We start from the raw sequence: 21,861 nt of genomic DNA on the forward strand, positions 1-21,861 counted from the left end.
CATGTATCCTTATCTATATCGTATTAGACTTTACATTTCCACTTTTATTGTTATTTATTTTTAAAGTGTTTAGACTCTTAGGTTGACTCACCTTCGTGGATTAGGCGAGTGCCATCACACCCGATTTCGGGTCATGATAAATTGGTATCAAAGCCCAGGTTCATAGGTCTCAAGTGTGTATAAGCCCAGTCTAGTAGAGCCTTGAGGATTGGTGCGGAGACGTTCGTTACTTATCTTCGAGGGGCTATGAAAACTATTAGGAAATCCTCTTTTTACTTTTTTCAATTCTGTCGTGTGTGGGTTTTTGTATAAGTTCTAAGTTATCGCATGTTCTTTCGGTAGATGGCTAGGACTCGAGCGTCAGCTTCTACTGGACGAGGGGAGCTAGCCCTCGAGATTGCCACTAAGACCCAGGCTCGAGGTATAGATAGAGGCAGAGTCAGCGGCCGAGGTAGGGGTCGGGGGAAATGAGAGGCACTAGATAGTAATCATGAGAGTGGCGTTTCCCTTGAGCCGACGACAGAGGCCAGATGAGAGCAGGACACCCTATTGAGGGCTTTGGGCGTACTCGAGACTATGGCACAGACTGGTAGCGCAGCGGGCACACCCGATACATCACAGACCCGAATGAGAGTCCAGGTCCCAGGCAGTAGCATGCTTTTAAGTCTTAGAGACAGGGGGGACAATCGCTAGTAGTCCCTATAGATGAGATTCTTCAACCACTAGAAGTTGAGGGTCAGGACGCACTGATGATGAGTGGCTTTGTTATGAGAAGTTTAGGAAGATGGACCAACCTCAGTTCTAAGGTGGGAAGACCGAGGATGTATATGAGTTCTTGACTACTTGCCAGGAGTTGCTTGAGATAATTGGGTTAGACGAGTCCCATGGTGTTTGATATGTTACTCTTCAGCTTTGTAGACCGGCGAGAGAGTGGTGGAGGACATATTTTGGGTCTCTACCAGTTGGATCTCCTCTAGTGACTTGGGAAACGTTCACCAGTGCTTTTAATGATCGTTTCATCCTTTGGAGTGTGAGGGAGGAGAGTCGCATCAGGTTTGAGAGCATGAAGCAGGATGTGATGTCCATTTCTGAGTATGAGGTTCGGTTTTATCAGCTAGCCAGACATGCCACCGCTATCATCCCCGATAAGACCGAGAGGGATCACCGTTTTGTGAGAGGTTTGACTTATTCTATCAGATAGTTGGTATTCTGGTTATCTAGAGATAGAGCCTCCTTTTAATTGGTGGTTAGTGCCGCCAAAGAGGCGGAGTTGATAGAGAAGGAGGAGTTTGGGTACCCCAAGAGGGTCTGTGCTTCTAGCTAGATTTTGGGTATCTCATTTGGAGGTAGAAGTTCTTATAGAGGAGGTGGATCCTTTCAGCGAAGAAGGTCCGTTCATGCCTCTATGCCAACATCTGAGGGGAGACAGGGTTATCGCGGTTCATACAGTTCGGGTCAGAATTCGTTCGGGTTACAACATAGGTCTATGGGCTGGGGTGGTTATAGTATTCCTCTTATTTTTTCGTAACAGTTATCTATTCCGAGATTGTGTTTTGGGTGTGGATCTCCGGACCATATGGTTCGACAATGCTCCATGCAGACTCATTTTGATTCACACCGTACTCACATAGCAGATCCAGTCAGGGGTCTGGGGCCACTAGCCATAGGTTCAGCCCTACCGACTCGGGGTCATGGTAGGGGTCAGTTCGATAAAGGTGGTCATACCAGATGTAGGGGAGCGGGTGATGTCCTAGCACAATAGAGTGATAGAGGAGTTGCCTAGATAGGTGGCGAACTCGGAGCTCATTGTTATGCTTTTCTAGATAGACTCGAGGCTAAGGCTTCAGTCATCACATGTATTATTCTGGTTTGTCATTGCCCTACATCTGTGTTATTTGATCCTGGCTCCACTTATTCATATATTTCTGCATATTTCTCTTCTGGCATTGACTTGTTATGTGATTGTATGTCTGTGCCCGTGTATGTTTCTACCTAGTAGAAGAGCCCTTAGTAGTGGGTCAGGTGTATCGATTCCATCTTGAGTCTTTGGCGGGTTATGAGACGTGGGTAGATATTATTATCCTTGATATGGTAGACTTCGACATCATTTTGGGTATAGATTGGCTATCTCTGTATCGTGTTATTCTTGATTGTTATGGCAAGATAATGACCTTAGATATGCCTGGTAGGCCGCGGATAAAGTGGAAGGGTTCGAGTGGTTCTTATCCTAGTACGGTTATTTCTTGTATTCTACCCCAATGATTGATCGATAGGGGTTGTTTGGCCTATTTGGCATTTATTCATGACACTAATCTTGAGCCGCCTTCTATGGAATATATTCCTGTGGTTCGAGATTATATGGATGTATTTCCTACTGATCTTCCAGGGGTTCTACCTGACAAGGATATTGACTTTGCTATTGACCTTGAGCCAAGCACCAAGCTCATTTCTATTTCTCCTTATCATATGGCTCTAGCTGAATTGAAGGTGCTAAAGGATCAGCTTCACGATCTATTGACTAAGGGGTTATTCTCCCTAGTATTTTGCGTTGGGGTACCCGGTGTTATTAGTGAAGAAGAAGGACGAGTCCATAACGATGTGCATCGACTATAGACAGTTGAACAAGGTTATTGTCAAGAATAAATACCCTCTTTCCCGTATCGATGATTTGTTTGATCATCTCTAAAGAGAGGCCTTATTCTCTAAGATCAATTTGAGATCCGGGTATCATCAGTTGAGGATTCGGCCTTCAGATATTCCTAATACAACCTTCCAGACCAGATATGGCTACTATGAGTTTCTTGTTATATCTTTTGGGCTGACTAACAACCCAACAACATTTATGAAGTTGATGAATGGGGTGTTTCGTCCGTATCTAGAATTATTTGTGATTGTCTTCTTTGATAATATCTTGGTTTATTCTAAGACTGAGGCAGATCATGTGCAATACTTGAGGATTGTGCTCGAGAGGCTTAGGGAGAAGAAGCTTTATACCAAGTTCTCCAAGTGTGAGTTTTGTTTGAGCTCGGTGGCGTTCTTAGGGCATGTGGTGTCCGACGAGGGCATTAGAGTTGATCCGGCTAAGATTGAGGTAGTTTGAAGATGAACTAGACCCATATTAGCTATTGAGATTCACAGTTTTGTGGGTTTGGCAAGGTATTATCGCCGTTTCAGGGCTTCTCTACGATAGCAGCTCCATTGACCAAGCTCACTCAGAAGAATGTGGTATTTCATTGGTTGGATGAGTGTGAGGAGAGCTTCCAAAAGCTTAAGGTATTATTGACTATCATCTCCTGTGTTGACCTTGTTTAAGGAGGGTATTGACTTCACCCTATATTGTGATGCATCGGGTGTGGGCTTAGGTGGGGTGTTGATGCAAAAGGAGAAGGTGATTGTCTATGTTTCGAGGCAATTAAGGACTTATGAAAAGAACTATCACACCCATGATTTAGAGTTGACGGCGGTTATCTTTGTTTTAAAGTTATGGCGACATTATTTATATGGAGTTCATTATGAGATATTCACCAATCACCGGAGTTTACAATACATCTTTAGCTAAGGGGACTTGAATTTGAGGCAAATGAGATGGGTTGAGCCTCTGAAGAATTATGATTTGACTATTCTATATCACCTCGTGAAGGACAATGTGGTGGCCGATGCAATGAGTAGGAAGACTTCTAGCATGGGAAGTCTTGTAGTTATTTGAGCTAAGGAGCGACCCTTGGCTAGAGATGTTCAGAGATTGGCTAATGGGTTGGTGAGGCAAAAAATTATTGTTTTGTTTGTTATGTTTTCGGGTGATCTGACTCCGGGAGGCTATAACCCCATCAAAATTTGGAAATTTGGGAAAACTCCTAAAATGAAAGTTGTAGATAATTAAAGTAACTTTCCAACCATAGGTCATGGGCTTATATGTTACTCGGAAGAAAAAGTTATGGACATTTTAAGGAAGAAAGGTCAAGCTGGGTAGTGATTTTGGCCCAATCCGATTCCAAGTCAGGTGAGGCCCATATTTCTTACCATATAAAGGATAATTTCAGCCTTACTTTCTCCATTTTAGACCAGGCCTTTCCAGAACATCATAGAGAGAGAGAGAGAGAACTTCTAGGCTAAGAAGCCATTTTGACCCAAATTTGAGTCCCAAATTCCGAAGCTCGTGAAGAGAAAGGCGTTGCACGTTGCATTTTCTTCACTTTGAGCTCAAAATCAGCGAAGAAGGAGTATATTGATGTGGTTTATTTACACTTAAGGTAAGATTGAGGTTCCTTTTTCTTTATTAGTAAGCTTGTTTAGAGATTTAATGGATTAGAACGGAGGAAGTAGCGTTATAAACTTGTTTGTTGCATTGTTGAGACTTATGGATTAGGGGCTATTTTGGTTGGATTAAATGGGTGAAATTAGTTAAGTTATGATGTAAAATGATTATTGATATTGTTTTTGATAAGTTTTTGTTGTCAAAATTGGGGGAATAAACTTTTGTTTTGCACACCCATTTTTGGATGGGACTACTGTTAGTAATTTTAGTATAACTCCTTGTGTAAAGCTTCGTTTCGAGTAATTCAAGATTTTCTAGAAAGACATTTCATATATATACAACTTTCATTTAGTCTCTAAATCCAATTTTTCTTTTATGTACTCAAAAAAGGGTGATAAATTACAGGAGAGGTGCTGCCCAGATTGTTATTTTGAAAATCCTACATGTACTGCTGTTGGTATTTTGAGCATATCGTTTTTTACATAATTTCTGTAGGGGTGATTCAAAATTTTCTAATACCCTAAGACATATTTCTATAACTTTCATTGAGTCCACAAAGTCTATTTCCCCCATTTACCCCTTCGAAACGGAGCAACAATACAAGACAGTAGTGCTGTCTAGAATTCCTGTTTTGATAGTTTGGGCTGATTTTTATTGATTTCATGTTGAGTTTTGATATGCTGAGACTTTTAAACTTGGATAGTTATTTGATTGTGTATTTAAGGTGTATATGCTTTTATACAAGCTAAGGGGAATTTTTGATGAAGTAAACTTTGATTGGTCTATGGCGTAGATGAATTGAACTCCTCGAGTTGTGGTAGAACTTGTTATATGCTAAAACGCCAAGGTTTGTGTATAAACTTGAATTTGGAATATTTTATTTTTTGAAATTTGAAGTATCTTGATGGGTTGTTTCCTTACTCTTTATCTTGTATTATGGCATGATTATTATCTCAAGTACTGTAAAATTTTTGCTAAACCACCCACTTGTACAGATTGCTTGATCATTTTGAATTCTTGTTGGGACTTTGTCCTTCTTATTACGGTGATTTGTCATCGATATTGGCATGCTTCTCGATTCAGATCTTTCCCATCTTGACTTTGGATTTACATTTCGTCTTGACGATGGATTTTCATCCATTTTCGAGTACGAGTGGAAAGCCACTTTTAACATGGTTCTTGATTTTCTTGATATTGGGTGAAGACCCTTCTTGATATGGGCTTCAGTCCTTCTTGATTTTGGAGATTCGGTCTGTCTTGATACTGATTATGCTTAGTGTGAAGGCATGACGTATATATTGGGCGAAATTGATTATTTGACAACTCTTTTGAATTATATTATAAGCTTTCTTAATACTTGAGCCTTCAAAATTAATATTGATATTTTGAAACTCTTCAAGGTTTGAATTCGATACTTTGATATACTTGTTCACTTGGGCTTACTTTTACCTTATTGAGCCACCTGTGACGAACAGGGGAATTGAAAAATCTAATGGCTCCAAGCCCAAAGTTTATACACCACTAAGCTTTATGCTTAGCGATGTGCGGGATGAGATATGAAGATGTCCATTTGGAGTAGACTTTTTGGAGCCCTTGTGAAGATCACATCTGCATATGCATCTAGTTTTGTAAATATTTTGGGGACTTGTACATGATACATGTGGAACTTATGTATGAAATTTTGAAGGCTTATGAAAATAAAACTACATGCTTGTAACTTGAACTAGGTAACTAGTTTTGCTACTTTGGAGTGCTTTTAACTCAAGTCATGCCATGTACTGGGTTTATATTTTGACTTGTCAGTATGCACAAAGGAAGATAATAGTTTTGTGATAATTACTAGTTTGAGTTCTGTGTATTTTATGGACTCGCAATGGTGTTGAATTGGAAATAGAATTTCAAAGTAAGTTTTCTAAATGTGTTGACTATTTGAGATTATAAAAAAAATTATCTTTTGTTTCGTAAGTGGCATCCTCCCAAAGGGGATGCTACAACAGCTTTCTAAAGAGGGCCGAGTGCTTGCTTTCATAGAGGCCTACTCTTTTTTGATGGTCAGATTCGAGAGAGGCAGTTTGAGGATGAGAAGTTATGCCTTATTAGAGACAAGGTGACGATAGGTGAAGCTAAGAAAACACGGTTTGATTCTGAGGATGTTTTGAGGATTGGGAGTCGCATTTGTGTGCCCAAGGTAGGTGAGTTGGTTAGATTGATACTTGAGAAGGCCCATTCCACCCGATATTCTATTCATCTGGGGACAACAAAGATATACCATGACTTGAATCAACACTATTGTTGGTGTGGTATGAAGAAGGACATCGCCGAGTTTGTGTCCAAGTGTTTGACATGCCAACAGGTTAAGTGTGAGCACAAAAGGCCCGAGGGTGAGTTATAGAGGATGCCCATTCCTACTCAGAAATGGGTAAGGATCACTATGGATTTCATGGTAGTTTGCCCACTACCATGGGAGTATATGATTCCATTTGGATTGTGGTCGACCGATTGACCAAGACTGCTCATTTCATTCTGGTTAAGGTTAATTTCATGGCGGAGAGGTTGGCTCAGCTTTATATTAGTTAGATTTTTAGACTCTATGGAGTTTCTATTTCCATAATATCGGATCGGGCCTCATTATTCACATCTCACTTCTGGGAGGCCGTGCAACATGGGTTTATTGGATTTAAGTACCATATTCCACCCTCAGATTGAATGGACAGTCTGAGAGGACTATTCTGGTGCTTGAGGATATGCTATAGGCATGTCTTATTGATTTTGGTGCTCGATGGGATTATCACTTGCCCCTGGTAGAGTTCGCTTACAACAACCATTACCATTCAAGCATCTAGATGACTTCTTTTGAGGCCTTGTATGTCCAGAGATATAGGTCACCCATTAGATAGTTTGATTCTATGGCGGTGGATAGCTTAGACACCAATTTTCCCCGAGATGCCATGGGGTGGGTTTGATTGATTCAGGGTAGGTTGTTGACAGCTCAGAGTCGCCAGAAGATCTATGTTGATAGGTGGGTTCGACCTTTGGTGTTCATGATTGGTGACCAGGTATGGTTGAGGGTCTCGCCCTTGAAGGGTGTCATGAGGTTCGGAAAGAAGGGCAAGCTCAGCCCTAGGTTTATTGGTCCTTTTGAGATTCTAGATCGAGTGGGGGAGATGGCCTACAGACTTGCCTTGCCACCTAGTTTATCCTCTTTATATCCACTATTTCATGTCTTGATGCTACGGCGCTACATTCCAGATGAGTCTCATGTGATTTCCCATGATTTGGTTAAGTTGAGCCCAAATTTGACATATGAGAAGGAGTCTGTGGCTATTTTGGATAGGTAGGTCAGGAAATTGAGGACTAATAGATAGCTTCGATGAAGGTCCAGTGGCAGCGTCGGCCTGTGGGGGAGGCTACTTGGGAGTTGGAGTCAGACATGTAGGGTCGTTACTCCTATCTTTTTAAGACTCCAAGTATGTCCCTTGCTATATGTTCTAGGACGAACATGATTTTTAGTAGTGGATGATGTAATGACCCTCAGGGTCATCTTTGATATTTTTGATAAAATTACTATTTTACCTCTCCCGTTAGTTTTTTCGAGTCACTTTTGGTTAGGTCTGAATATTGTTTTTGGAAACCTTGTGAAAAATTGAGATTTTGTTTGAGAAATGAGTTTTAAAAGCTTAAGTTGTCAAATTTTGAGTTTGGAGTCATTTGGAGTTTCGAGTCTCGGAATGAAATTTCGTTAGTTCTGGATTGTAGAAATTGGTTTAGGAGAGTTTTTGGAATCAAATTTGGTGTTAAAACGTGGAATTTAGGTCCGAAGTTGGAAATTGAGTAAAAGTTTGATTCAAGTTTGACTTTGGTCAATATTTGGGATTTAGGTGCTCGGATTGGATTTCTGATGGTTCCAATGGTTTCGGAGGTGATTCTAATGCTAGAAATGGGTTCGTCATAATGTTTTGAGACCTCAAGGGTATTTTGGGTATTTCAAGTGCCGAAACTAATTTAGTTGCGACTTAACAAATTTTGAGTCAAGGAGGCCTCGAATTTGAATTTTGATAATTTTATTGAGTTCGGAACATTAAATTTAGTGGGCTTGCATATATGGTTTGCGTATACGGAGTTCCGAACGAACTCGAGGATCTATTCCGTGACTTTGAGACTTATTGAAAATCTGCTATCTGGTACCTGAGAAATCCTTCTCCGCGTATGCGGTGAGTAATGTTTTACTTCTCTGCATTCACGGAGGAAGGGACCACGTTCGCGGAGTGTGGTGGCTTCTTTCTCCGCATTCGTGGAGGAAATGTCGCGTTCATGGAGTGTTGTCCCTGCTACCTCCGCATTCGTGGAGTAAGTCATCCGCGTTCGGAGAGAACAAAAGTCTCATGAACAGTCAGGGTCTAAGCCATTGTCCATGGAAAACTATTGGGTAAGTCATTTTCAACTTATATCTTTAATTCCCATTGATTAATTCGTGATTTTAACTTCAAAATTTGGATTTCAAATTGAAGATTTTGGGAGTTTTTGCCTAATTCAAAATTCTACCAAAGTTGGGTATGTGAACTCATTTTAACTCCGCTTTTAAAAGAGATAAGTTTAAAAAACACACCTAAATTATTCTTTTTTTGAGTTTCATACCTAAACTATTGCTAGTGTGAGTTTCATACTTAAACTATTACTTTCAGTTTGAGAAACACACATCAGTAGTGTGTGTAATACACTCTCTCTACTCTCTCTATTTTTTAAATTTTTTTTGCCACGTGGATAGAATATTGTATATTGATAAAAATTAAATAAACAATTAATATTAGTTAAAAGTTAAAAATAAAGTATTTCTATCCCCAAAAAAGAAATTATTTCTTAAAAAATGAAATTATTTTTTAAAAAAAGTTTAAAATATTTTTCTCACTCATGTGTATGTATCTAACACAAAACGAGAAAATTTTTAGGAAGTGAAGGGTTAAGTGTGGCGGGGTAGAATTTTTTTTAAAACATATATATATATATATATATATATATATATAATATCTAAATTAGTATTTGAAGGGGGAGGGGGAAGATGAAGTAGGAATTTTTTAAAAAAACTTTTATAAAAGAAATTTAGAAAATAAAAATAAAACAAAAAAAATTGGGGGGGGGGGGTATGGTGAGAAAAAGTGATGGGGTGGGGTGATAAAAATGTTTTATATTTTATTTAATATATTTTTTAGGGTGGGATATTAATACTTTAATATAATTTTAATTAATTCTAAGAATTTATATGATTTTTGTCTAGATGGAATATTTGTCTATGTGGAGTGTGATGTGACAAAATTTTTAAAATGAAAGAGAGCGTAGCACACACACCATGATGAAAGTGAAATAAAAGAGAGATGTGTGTTTCTCAAACTAAGAAGTGATAGTTTAGGTATGAAACCCACACTGCCAATAGTTTAGGTATGAAACTCAAAAAAAGGGATAGTTTAGGTGTATTTTTGACACTTATCTCTTTTTAAAATGGTTTTCACCATTAGATTCTTAATTTCTTAGGGAACATTTTCATCTAAACATAATCAGATTCCACGTTCGATTTTTGGTATGAAAATTTTGACCATTTTATCGTTTTCACCTGAATTGATTAATTTTAGTGTCAATAGCTTCAAAAATGTGATTGTGTCTATATTCTATTAGATTGTGCTGATTTGGAGTATCGTCGAAGAGAAAAATCAATGAATTTGGATTGTTTGTGACTTTTGGCTACATGTTAAGTATGTTGAACCTTGTATTTTCATATGTGAGGGAATTAGAGTGTGTTGGGTCATTAGATTGATGGTGGAATTCGGATAGGGGTAATTGTCTAAATGTTTAAATTACGAGACATTGTCTTATTGTGTGATTATGGACTATATGACATCATATGTGCTGTTTCACTCATTACTTGTGTATATACTTCTATGTGATAGCTGAGAAATGATATGAGTGAGATATTAGATATTGGGACTGAGATTTCTACCGGTCGAGGTAATTTGTTGAAGTTTTTTCCAGTGACCAAGGTTTTTTTCAGAGGATATTATAGTCGAGGTCTCTCCCGACAGATATTGGCTGAGATCTTTTTCGAGGATGTTATAGAAGAGGTCTCTTCCGGCGAATACATGATCTATGTGAGTCCCCCATGAGTTCCAATCTGAGGTGATCAACGGGTGTGTCGTAGGACAGTCATGCATCACGATTATTTGACATTGCATTTGCATCTATTTCATCTTGTGATTGATTTATGATTGAGATTTTCTGTGTATGCCTGAGTATGGTGGTGAGAACGTATGTGTACTTTCTAGTTGTGGACTGCCTAGTATTCTTGTATAATTGTGATATAGACTGTATAGATTAGGTTGTCTAAGTGTAGGTGTGTATTTGTGGAGGATTGTGATTGGGATGTCAGGAGTACTTGTGTTCCGCATTGCTTTACTTAGGGTTTAGTTTCCATTTTGCTGAATACCGTGTTATTGGTGCTCATCCCTTACTTCTACATCTATGTAGAATTTGAGCCCGACATCTCCTGCTCTTAGTACGTTATATTGATTGGGCAGAGCTTATAGACACATGAGATGTAGCAACTTGTGTTCTTCGGTAGACTCTTTCCGCCCATTTACTTTATGCTTTGTTCTACTTGAGGATTGAGACATATAGACTTGTACCTTTTCTATTTCTATTGAAATAATGGCTTGTACATGTGACACAAAGTCTTGGGTGGTTTAAAATTTATTTTTTCGCTTATCCTTATCTATATTGTGTTAGACTTTAGATTTTCACTTTTATTGTCATTTATTTTTGAAGTGTTTAAACTTTTAGGTTGACTCGCCTTGGTAGATTAGGCGAGTGCCAATCCCAGATCGTGCCAATGTAGAGATTGAAAAGAAATGAGCACTGAAATTAATACAAAGTACACATAGTTTCGATATTTACATAATTAAAAATTGAATACTACATGATAAATGTATATGTGCAACACGCATGTGTCAAAAGACTAGTATCCCCAAAAGAAAAAATATTTACCCTTAAATGTCCCATTATTTTCATACCTTTTTTATTTTAAAAATGACATAGATTTATTTTAAAATTCGTGCGATGACGTCAGCACACTCTATATGATATTGCTAGGGTATCAATATACCTACAGAGTACCAGAGAGGATTAAGCTCAATCCTATATGATACCGATATGTTATCAATATACCGACGGAGTATCATAAATAATATATTTTCTACTAATTTAGAGTTTAATAAATAAGATTGTGACTTTAATAATTTTCTCTTAATTATTTTATTTTTATTTCTTAAAAAAAGAGCTCAATCCTATATGATACAGATATGATATCAATATACCGATGAAGTATCATAGAGAATTAAGTTCAATCCTATATGATACCGATATAGTATTAATATAGCGATGGAGTATCACAAATAATTAATTTATAGCAGTGATGCTAAAGTCATGCACTAAATAAGAAAGCAGAAAATGGGGTAAGATGGATAAATAATTTGGGTCATGGGTCCATTAAAGGGATTAGGTTCAATTTAAATAAATAATTTTATAATTGAGTGTATTTTATATAGTTTTCCCAAATAATTTTATGAGTTGTATTGAAGTATAATTATTTCCTTAAAATAAATTATAACTGTGTTTATGTGGTTATAAATTTTTTCAATTTTTTTCTAGATTAATAGGTGATAAATTTATGCCTCTCTTCAAAAATGACATTATCAAATAGGGAATCATTTGACGAGTCTAGGAAGAACACAACATATTGGTGGACGATATGAAACGCGTGGACATGAACGCTCATATTCATTCAGGGCCGACATCTTTTTTGGGTCCCCACTTCTCCTCCTAGATTTTGTTATATAATTATGCCCACTTATTGAAAACTAGAAAGTAGAAACGCAAAACTGTTCCTTGTAAAGGAGTAGCCACATGGGCTACTGTGGCTTTAGTATATGATTTCTTTATAAAATTAGATATTTTATATATAAACATATTTTTAAAATTAATATAGTATTACTTGTTGATGTCCATTTTATAAAAAAGTTAAATGATATAATTAATTACATATTAAGTTATTTATCTAGAGATCTAAGAATCCTAAATTAGGTTGTGGGTAGGATTACTTACACACCATTATCAAATGTTGTTGCTAAATGAATATCTAATTAAATAGTTGAGATATGCCAAATTCACTGATTATTAAAAAAAAAAAAAGATAGAAAGAAAAGGTCCTCTGAACTAAAATATTTAAATTTATAATGTATATTTGGGGTTATTTTCTTTTCCATCGTCCACTATTTACGAAAGTGATAGTAGGCACATTCATTTGTTTATCTCCAATTAATTATGAACTTTCCATTTTAACGCACTTAAGTGAAAAAGCAGAGGAATTGAGTGTTTTCCAAAAGAGAGAATGACCTTCCTAATATATGCACTATAAAAACCCGACATCCTTGATTTTAAAATAGTTATACACATATTGGAGCCTTTTTGAGTAAATAGAGTACATATATTATTATTATTACTAGAATAAGTCTTTAACTTTAATTACTACATGTCCAATGCAATGAGCTTGAGTTCCTCTCGCACTTTGTTTATTCAATTCAAAATTAGAAATTCTCTTTTTTCTTTTTCTCTCTTGTTTCTAGGGTGCATTTTCAGGGGCGGATCGGACCTAAACAGCATTAAAGTATGAATTCGATTGAATAAAATAATTTTGGTTCAAATATTGATCTTAATTTAAGATTCATTTAAAGATGCTGAGATAGATGTGTGGGCTTAAGTACTAAAAGACATAGAATTAAAAATAAAGATATGCGAGACAAGGTGGGAGTAAACTCGATGGAGGACAAGACACGATAAGCAAGATGAAGATGGTTCAGACATTTGAAAAGGAGATGTACCAGTGCGAAAGTGTGAGAGGTTGACTATGGATTGTTATAGAAGAAATCGAAGTAGACCGAAGAAGTATTGGGGACTAGAGGTGATTAGACATGACATGATAATTTCAGTCTATCGAGGACATGACCTTAAATTGGATTTTGTATTCATAAATTTTATATCTCGGCTCCCGGCATTCTTTTAGATTCTCACCATTTCCATTTCCTTTAGACCTAACTTGGACCACTTTTGTGGTTGATTAAAGAAAACTGATAATCTAAAGTGAAAATTTTCGAAATGGCATTATCAAGATATCAAGATAACAGGATTTTATAAGTTTCAAGTTGTAGCAGTAGAGCTCTATCAAGTTATAACAAATTTTAAAATATAATAAAATAATTAATTTATTAATAAATAGATAAAAAAATATAATAAATGTATTAATCATTCAATCAGGTCTCTAGTTTTAATATATAAATTAATTGATTATATTTTATTAAGTAATTAAATAACAATATATTTTTTCTTAAATAGTGTCTTATAAATGGTTAGGTATATCAATCCTTGATTTTCTCCATTTAGTTGGACTCTATTTTAGTTGTTATCAATCTTCTAATTAACATTCTAATTAATAGTATCAATATCATGTTTTAGTTTCTCTTTCCTCCTTATTTTTACGATTTATTTTAATTGTTTTGAAAATTGATATCATTTTAAAAAATAATAATAATTGAAAATCATTTTTTTAAAATTAGTATTCTTATTTCTTAAATCTTTTTTATTTTTTTAAATCACTCGTTAATATTCTCACACAATTTTCTTCATTAATAAACCCACATTAGTTATTTTTTCTTTAATTTTTTTCATGCACTCTTCTTTTATTTTTTCTTCCCTATTTGTCTTCAATACAAATTTTATGCTTTCATCCATGATTTTAAATTAATTTATTTTTTATATTAATTTTGTAAATTAACATAAATTTTTCTTCTTTTGTTTTTCAGTATGAAATATGGTAACATTCATTCAATCTTGATTCAATAAGGAGATAATAATATGAAATCTTAATTAAAATTGGTATTTAGATAGAAATTTTAGTTTTGAAAAACACTACATACACAAAGTAGTTAGAGTTAAATATTTTGAAATTCTATTTAGATACTAATAGCATACATTGTTACACTTAAGCTTTTCAGATGTATATCAATTGGATACAACATTAACTAGTTTTAACTTGGTTTACTCAGTTGAAATCTTAATTATATGTTGTATTTTCAGTTGGATACCAATTAGATATCAATTGCATACATTTGTTAGACTTAATATTTTAAGTTGGATATCACCAGGATACCAATTGGAAACCAATTGCATACATTAGTGGACTTAATTTTTTAAGTTGATACCATGTGGATACCAAATGATTACCAACATTAATCAGTTTTAGTTTTTGAGTCTACATTTGAAAAATAATGCATATACAAAGGATTAAGTATTACACATAATAAATATTCTGAAATCAGAATTCATTGAGTTAAATGACCAAAAAAATTAAAATATGTGTTTTTCACAATTAAACAACTAAATTAAATAAAAATAAATTATGACAAATTTTCAGGAGGATAATTTGAACATGTCTTCTTGTTGTGTCCCTCCCACGACATGTGATGTATGTAATATATAATTTCCCCCATTTAAAAATCAACATACTTTTCTCTATCAATGTGCGTGTATCTCTCTTTCCTAAAAATTTATATCTTAACATATTATGCCATTTCATACTATTTACAGTCCAAAAAAATATACATAATAAAAATTGCATACCAACTTTATGAAAACTATAAAAAATTATCAAAATTATACAAGTTTAGAGGCAGTAATGAAAGACAAATTCATACCAATTTCATTGGAAGTTAATTCAACACAATTGAAAGTTAATACCAAACTCCATGCCAAATATATGAACACTATAGCTAAATCACTTGACTTTCATACTAAGTACATGTCGTTTATATATACATTATACACCCATTGCATACCACTATGTCAAATCTATACAAATTACGTGCCACTTTCATGCAGACTCTATACAAATTACATGTCATTTTTATGTCAAGTCCCTTCCCTACCATTTAGGTTGACAGAGTACACATTCAAGCCAAAGTATATGCCAAAATTCATGTCACTTTCATGCCATTTGATGTTCACATAGTGCACATTCCATGCCAATTATATCACACTATAAAAATTCATACCAATTTTATGTCAAATGTAAAAAATATATATCAAACTTATCCAATTTAACCCAATTTTGAATAATTATAAAACAAGCAAAAAATAGGTCTATGATACATAATCTGTAATCATATCAATTACATGCCTTTTATATACAAATTTCATACAAAACAAATACTACATACTTTGTAAGAGTTTGTATATAAAACATGTTATCTCAACTACATATTAATTTAATACAAATTTAAAAATACATAAATACAGCTTTATCAAAATGTCAGATTTATACAAACTTAGGGCAACTGTAAGACACACAATAAAAAATGTAGTCTATAATAACAAATAAACAATCTAAAATATATACATAAGGTAAATCAAAATCATCCCATTTTTTCAAAAAATGCCAAGACATAAACAATACGAATTTTCTAGTAATTTCATATAACTTTCATAGCAGGGGTATGTATAAAAAAAAGAATATGTTCAAAAATAATTGTTAAATAAATACCTTCACAACATGTTTGACCTTTTTTGATTTGAGTATTTTTTAATTCTTCAATGTTGAACTATTAGGTCTTTTTTTCTCCGATGGTTTTGAAGGCTCACACTTCTTCAAACTCTTTGTCTTTTGTGATTTATTCTCACTTACGAAATCAAAATCAAAATTTGAATCTGAAATATCGGATGAATGAGAATCCAACATCTTCCCCTTCTCTGTGGTTTCTTTGTTCTTGACTTGGGTTTTCTTCTTCGTGGATGTATTCTGATTCCTCTTCAAAGGAGTTGGATTCTTCTTCGCTAGGGTGGTATTCTCTTTGGTGGGGGTTTGGATTAAAATGTTGAAGGCTGGTGGCTCAATCTATACGTCATGTTCATCTTCTACAAATTTTGGACTCTTTCTGTAATGACCCATTAGGTAATTTTGAGAACAAATCTTCCTCCTTTCATAGAAGACCTTTTTCGTAAATTTAAGTTGAAAATTTTAGACCTTTCAGTAACTTTGATTAATTAGTTAAGGGATAATTTTAGAGAATTAATTTAATTGATGGGCTAAAGTATTAATTTATTTAATATCATATACCACTTTTTTTATATTTATTAAAATATGTTAGTAGGATTTGTAAATTTTAATACATAATTAGTTTGGAAAAGGAAAAAAAATAATAAAAGAAAAGAAAAAAAATTATATATATATATATATATAATTAGATATTTTAATGCCATCAGATGTAACAAGAAAAAAAAAAGAACAGCGACGCAGACAAACACAAAAAAAAACTGGAAAAAAATACGGAGGAAGAAAGAAAAAAAGGGGAAAAGAAAAATAAAGGAAAAGAGAAAAATAAGGGTTTTCATTCCAAAGCGTCAAGGTAATTATTCGCATCCTTTCCATTAAATTTTTATGTGATTATGGACATATTTTTAGGGTATATTGGTGGAAAAATAACGCTGAAATAAGAAAATATGACCCTAGGGTTCTTCACATAAAATCTTGATTTGGGGGTCGAATAACGATCCGTTTTAGCTGAAATTTTACATGTGAATTTATTTTATCATGAGTGAACATAATCGGAAAGAAAATTTTAGATTTGACTTCAATGATTCGGAATGACTTTTTGACCCAATTTTTGATCCAAAAATAAATATAGCAATATGGGTGTCATTGGATTCGTATTCTTATGAAGTTTATGTATTTGAACAGATTTTAATCATTAGGAAGCGTTACGAAAGGATCATGTTTTAAAGTGATTATTCAATTTAATTGAGATTTAACCCTAGTTTTGAAATTCAAAAAATATGGGAGTTGACATGTTAAGTGACATCAAGATTAGGAACGTGTTTAAAGATTTGCTTAAATTTTTGGGTCTAGGCTAGACATATGGTAATAAGGGTGTTGTTAGTTTTGAAATCTTATTATGAATATTTATTTGACTAGATTACGTTGATTTGGAGGCCCAACGAAAAGGGAAGGCTCAAGTTCCGAAGTGATTGCTTGATTAATTAAGGCAAACAAATTTCTAAACCTCAGTTTAAACTTGTAGATGCTTGTATTTCTGTGTTATGTATACTGGGGAGTACTGAGAATTGGACTGAGTTATTGACTGTATGATTGGCCTTAAAAATGGAGATGAGGGGTATAAAATGGTGATCTAATGACATGTGTGGGTGGAATTGATATGTTGTAATTATGGGTTTATTTTGTACATGTGAAATGACTAGGTTGATGTGAGATAGGAAAAATTATTGTTGTTGTCATGTTATTATGGTGAATTATATGAACACGAATTGATTGCATTAGTTTTGACATATTGTGTTGAGATTGAAAATGATATGAAACAAAAGAAGTCGGGCCACACGCTCCGTGGCAGGTATTATGAAATAAAGAGGTCGGGCCACATGCTCCATGATAGGTATTATAAAACAAAGGGGTCGGGCCATACGCTCCATGGCAAGATATATATATTGAGGGGATGGGCCACACGCTCCGTGGCAGGTTACATGGACAGAAATGTCCCCCATGGGTTTCAGACTGTAATTCAGCGGATGTGTACTGATAGGACAGACATGTATCATCTCATTGCATTGCATCATAGTTTGTTGATATTTGTGAATTCGTGTTTACCCCTTTATTGCTCTGTATATGCTGAACTTGACTTGATATGATTCATTGATGAGACTATTGATGAGTGTTCGTGGACTGTATTACTGTTATTATTGTACAAGTATAGAGTTGGGATGGTTTTATACAGATTGTAGTTATGGAGGTTCGGTTGGGAGGACATGAGTACTTATATCTATTGAGCTTTGCTTAGTTTTAGTTGTCCACTTATTGAGTACCGTGTTATTTGGTACTCACCCCTTGCTTCTACACTTGTGTAGGTTGTGAGCCCGGACCTGCTTGATCTCCTACTATTTTCTACTACATCCGAGACTATCATTTCGAGTGTTGAGGTAGCTGTTACATCTATCTAGAGGACATCTCTTACTCTTTTATTATGTTTTAGTCCTATTCTAGAGACAAAGACATTGTGACTATATTTTTTTTGTACTTCAGTAATGTATTAATGGCTTGTATATGTGATAACCAATCTTGAGGGATTTTGAGGTTGTTTTAGGTGTTTTCGGTTAAGTTAAATTTGATTTATGTCTTTTTCTTCCGCATCTACTTTTTATTGGGTATTAGGCTGACTTGTCTCGGTGGGTAGAGATGAGTGCCACCACACCCGTATTTGGGTCGTGACACTTTCTTGGTGTTTGACAATATTTTTTATTTTTATGCATCTTGATAAACCGTTGAAATCGTATTGAAAATAAAGGTATAGAAATGGTGTAGAAGAAAATATTTTGAATGAAGTTGAAGAAAGAGAAACTGTAAGTATCCTTGATTGTAATGATTGAATTGTTCCAATAAATGTGTCATCTTTGTGATTATCACTCCCATTGATTATTTGGAGAGAAATTTAAAAAATTATAAATAATTTAATTTAAATTAATTTTAAATAAATAGAGATATGTTAAGATCTGAGAATAAAATATTATAACTTGAACATACTTAAAACTACATTTAAAACTTGAAATATTGACTTTTAAATATATGTATGGTGTAATTTTTCCTTATCTCTAAAATTACCAATTCGGTTAATACGACAAAATTAGATTTTGTTTCAAGGTAGCCAAAGTCTCCCACCAATATAACATAACTAGGAAAATGGGAAGTTGATGATGTTGTCCCATCCAAACAACAAAAGAAAAATGATATCTTTCTGATCTCTCTTTTCTTTTTAATTTATTGGTGATCATGTTCTAATAGAATTTACTCTGTATCATGAGCAACAAAAGTTACTATCTCCATCATTTATAATTTTAAAGGTGTACTAAACCGATGTTTATTTATGGTGCTTTGTAGGCAAAAGTTGAGTGTTAATGATGTGGGGAGAGAAGTGACATATCCTTAAATAAAAAATTATATTTTTTATTTCCTTCTTCTTCATCATTTTTCGTCTTCTTTATTTCTCTCTCTATATCTTCTCTATTTAATATTTTACCATTAACGAATCTTTCATAATTATTATTTTGTTCTCTTCAAGATTTTATCACAATATGTTATTATGTCAATGTAATTATAGATCTAACATATTAATCAAAATTGACAGAAAGAAGAAGAAAAAATTCATCAAGAGAAGAAATAAGATCTAAGCTTAAAGAAATTTTGACTAACACTCCATTTTTTTCGTCAACGATTATACAAATTTGTTAATCTAATACTCCGTTCATTTCATTTGCAAAAATAAAATTAAAAGCTATCATTTTAGTTCATTAATTTCAAAATTTACCTATTCATTTTGTATTTTTTTTTCATTGCAATTCTTTTGGTTAACAACTATTAGCATTTTGGTATATAATGTATTGTGTAGTTTCTTGTTGAATTCTATCCATGAACCTTATATGAATTAAAAAAATAAAATAAAAAAGGTAAAACGGTGGAGTTGATGATGCTCATTGAAATGGAGTTCTAATGGCTATGGGGGGAATTCTTGGGGAAGGAGGGGTTGGGCAGGTTGGTGGTGTGGGGGTTTAGATAATAGCTTTATTTTTTTTAATGAAAAATAGTTTTTCTTTTAACTTTTTTATAATTTATCTTTTAATTATTATTTTATACCCAAATGTCACATGTCATCTTTTAATTAATCATCATGCCACGTCATCAGCGAGTGTAATACACACACTTTGTAATTTTAGTTGATTATTAAAAAAGTGTCAAAATGACATAACATGAGGTGTTTAAAATGAACAAAGCTTAGTTGGGATATCTAAGTAAAAATTGATGCCAACTTTAAGGGGCCACCGATGAATTTAGTCATTACAAAATAAAGTTGATGGTACTAAATTTTTCATGTTTCAAATAAGGTTGTGTGCAAAGGTGTTCGAGGAAGCATATAAGTTGATTTGAATAATTTTTGTGTATTTTTACTCATTAGAATAATTTTAAAATGTTAACTAAAATATAAATAAAATTGAAGGAGTATTAATACATTTAAATACCTTGGGTTTAATATTACTTAATGTAAGATTTGTTTTTTGAGGAAATAATATTTGAAACAATAATTCAAAATTATTTATAAAAGTAACTCTAAATCTGGGAATACTCCTACTTCGTGTGAAAGGTTGATATAATTTAAATCTTTTACAAGCTTTCTAAAGTTTTTTAAATTTATATCGTGGCAATGTAACAAATATTTCTCACTTGTGACTAGCGACTACATTAAAAAAATTCTCTTTGAATATGCTAAACGTAACGTTTCTGCTAACAAGTCCTTTTCAGTTTATGATGGCCATTATGTACAATTTTGGAAGGAAGAGCCCTTTATCCTTTATAAATTCCCTTAATTGGTACTACTAGTACTAGCAGTGTTTAAAAAAAGAAAGCAACACATGGGGACAAGGTGGAAAACTTAAAAATACACTCCCAATTGTCTTTTAAACAAAAGCTATAGGGGACCAAAAGGCATTTACATCAACGGTAAAACTCAAGAATTAGAAATTAACCTTTCATATTCCGATTCCAATTTCAATTCCCAATTTATTAGAGTCAGAAATGTACTATGCTAGAATAAAATAGTCAATAGCCTTGACCCTTGACGGCCAAACACTATAATACTTTTATCGTCCCAATTTATATGACATAGTTTGAATTTCAAGAGTCAATATTGTGAACAAGAGGAGCCAAGTTGCTGACAAAGGATGACATGGGGGCTGCCACAGAGAATAATCACATGGATATGCCACGTAAGAGTTCTAGAAGAGTAATTCCACCTAAAAGACTTGGCGATTACGTTTGGAAGAGTGGGAAGTCACGTGACAAAGGGGAGAGTTTGTTGCAACAAGATGTATAAACAGAGCAAGGACTGGGCATAATGGAGTAGGCAAAATCACGATGGATCTTTCTGATTTCTCACCTCTATTCCTCTAGTTTCTCATCTCCTTCTTCAATCTGTCTTGTCATCTCTATTCTCTTATCTATCTATCTCTAGTTACTTCTTCTTGTATTTCAAATTGCCTTACTATTTCCAGAAGTTGTATTTGGTTCAGTTTATCAATACAAAGGTGGTCTTTGACAGCTATTGTTATTGTTCATTAGTAACATCTTTATTTGTTAAATTGGTGCTTTCATGCAGAGGTCTTTAATGGAGGACCAACAACTCAAGACTCTAATTGTAGAATCAATGAAAAAAGTAAAGGATTCAGTCGCCAAGGATCTCGCTGATATGTGATGCTTCTTCCTATAGATGGTGGGAAAAATAGTTCTGATGGGTGCTATTCAACGATATCTGTTCATGGATGCTCCAGCGGCACCACTCCTTCGTCATAAACTAGCTTCGGTTGAGTTGGGTCATTTTGGTGGTGAGAACCCAGAAGCATGGCTATTTCAGGTTGAGTGTTACTTTGATTTCTACGGCATCACGACGGCACACAAATTG

At 34.3% G+C, this 21,861-nt stretch overlaps 1 protein-coding gene across 1 annotated transcript; it reads left to right on the forward strand.

Annotated features, from left to right (window-relative positions):
- Nucleotides 1–342: 342 nt before the first annotated feature.
- On the forward strand, nucleotides 343–21,654 carry LOC129899959 (uncharacterized). The gene is made up of 11 exons (XM_055974954.1): nucleotides 343–438; nucleotides 911–1,171; nucleotides 1,532–1,730; nucleotides 1,824–1,980; nucleotides 2,274–2,487; nucleotides 2,927–3,091; nucleotides 3,157–3,273; nucleotides 6,312–6,443; nucleotides 7,228–7,311; nucleotides 10,195–10,392; nucleotides 21,559–21,654. Exons 1-11 carry the CDS (start codon nucleotides 343–345, stop codon nucleotides 21,652–21,654), a joined length of 1,719 nt encoding a protein of 572 aa, XP_055830929.1.
- Nucleotides 21,655–21,861: the final 207 nt, after the last annotated feature.

The sequence above is a fragment of the Solanum dulcamara genome, chromosome 8, assembly GCF_947179165.1.
Source record: "Solanum dulcamara chromosome 8, daSolDulc1.2, whole genome shotgun sequence".
Taxonomy (NCBI): Eukaryota; Viridiplantae; Streptophyta; class Magnoliopsida; order Solanales; family Solanaceae; genus Solanum; species Solanum dulcamara.

What these genes read in the sequence shown, in the direction of transcription:
- LOC129899959 (XM_055974954.1), top strand. Translation starts at nt 343, where the DNA reads ATGGCTAGGACTCGAGCGTCAGCTTCTACTGGACGAGGGGAGCTAGCC. An exon ending in GAGGTATAGATAGAGGCAGA is followed by an intron (nt 439 to 910) that starts GTCAGCGGCCGA and finishes GTTACTCTTCAG; the next exon opens with CTTTGTAGACCGGCGAGAGA. An exon ending in AGAGCTTCCAAAAGCTTAAG is followed by an intron (nt 3,274 to 6,311) that starts GTATTATTGACT and finishes TTTGATGGTCAG; the next exon opens with ATTCGAGAGAGGCAGTTTGA.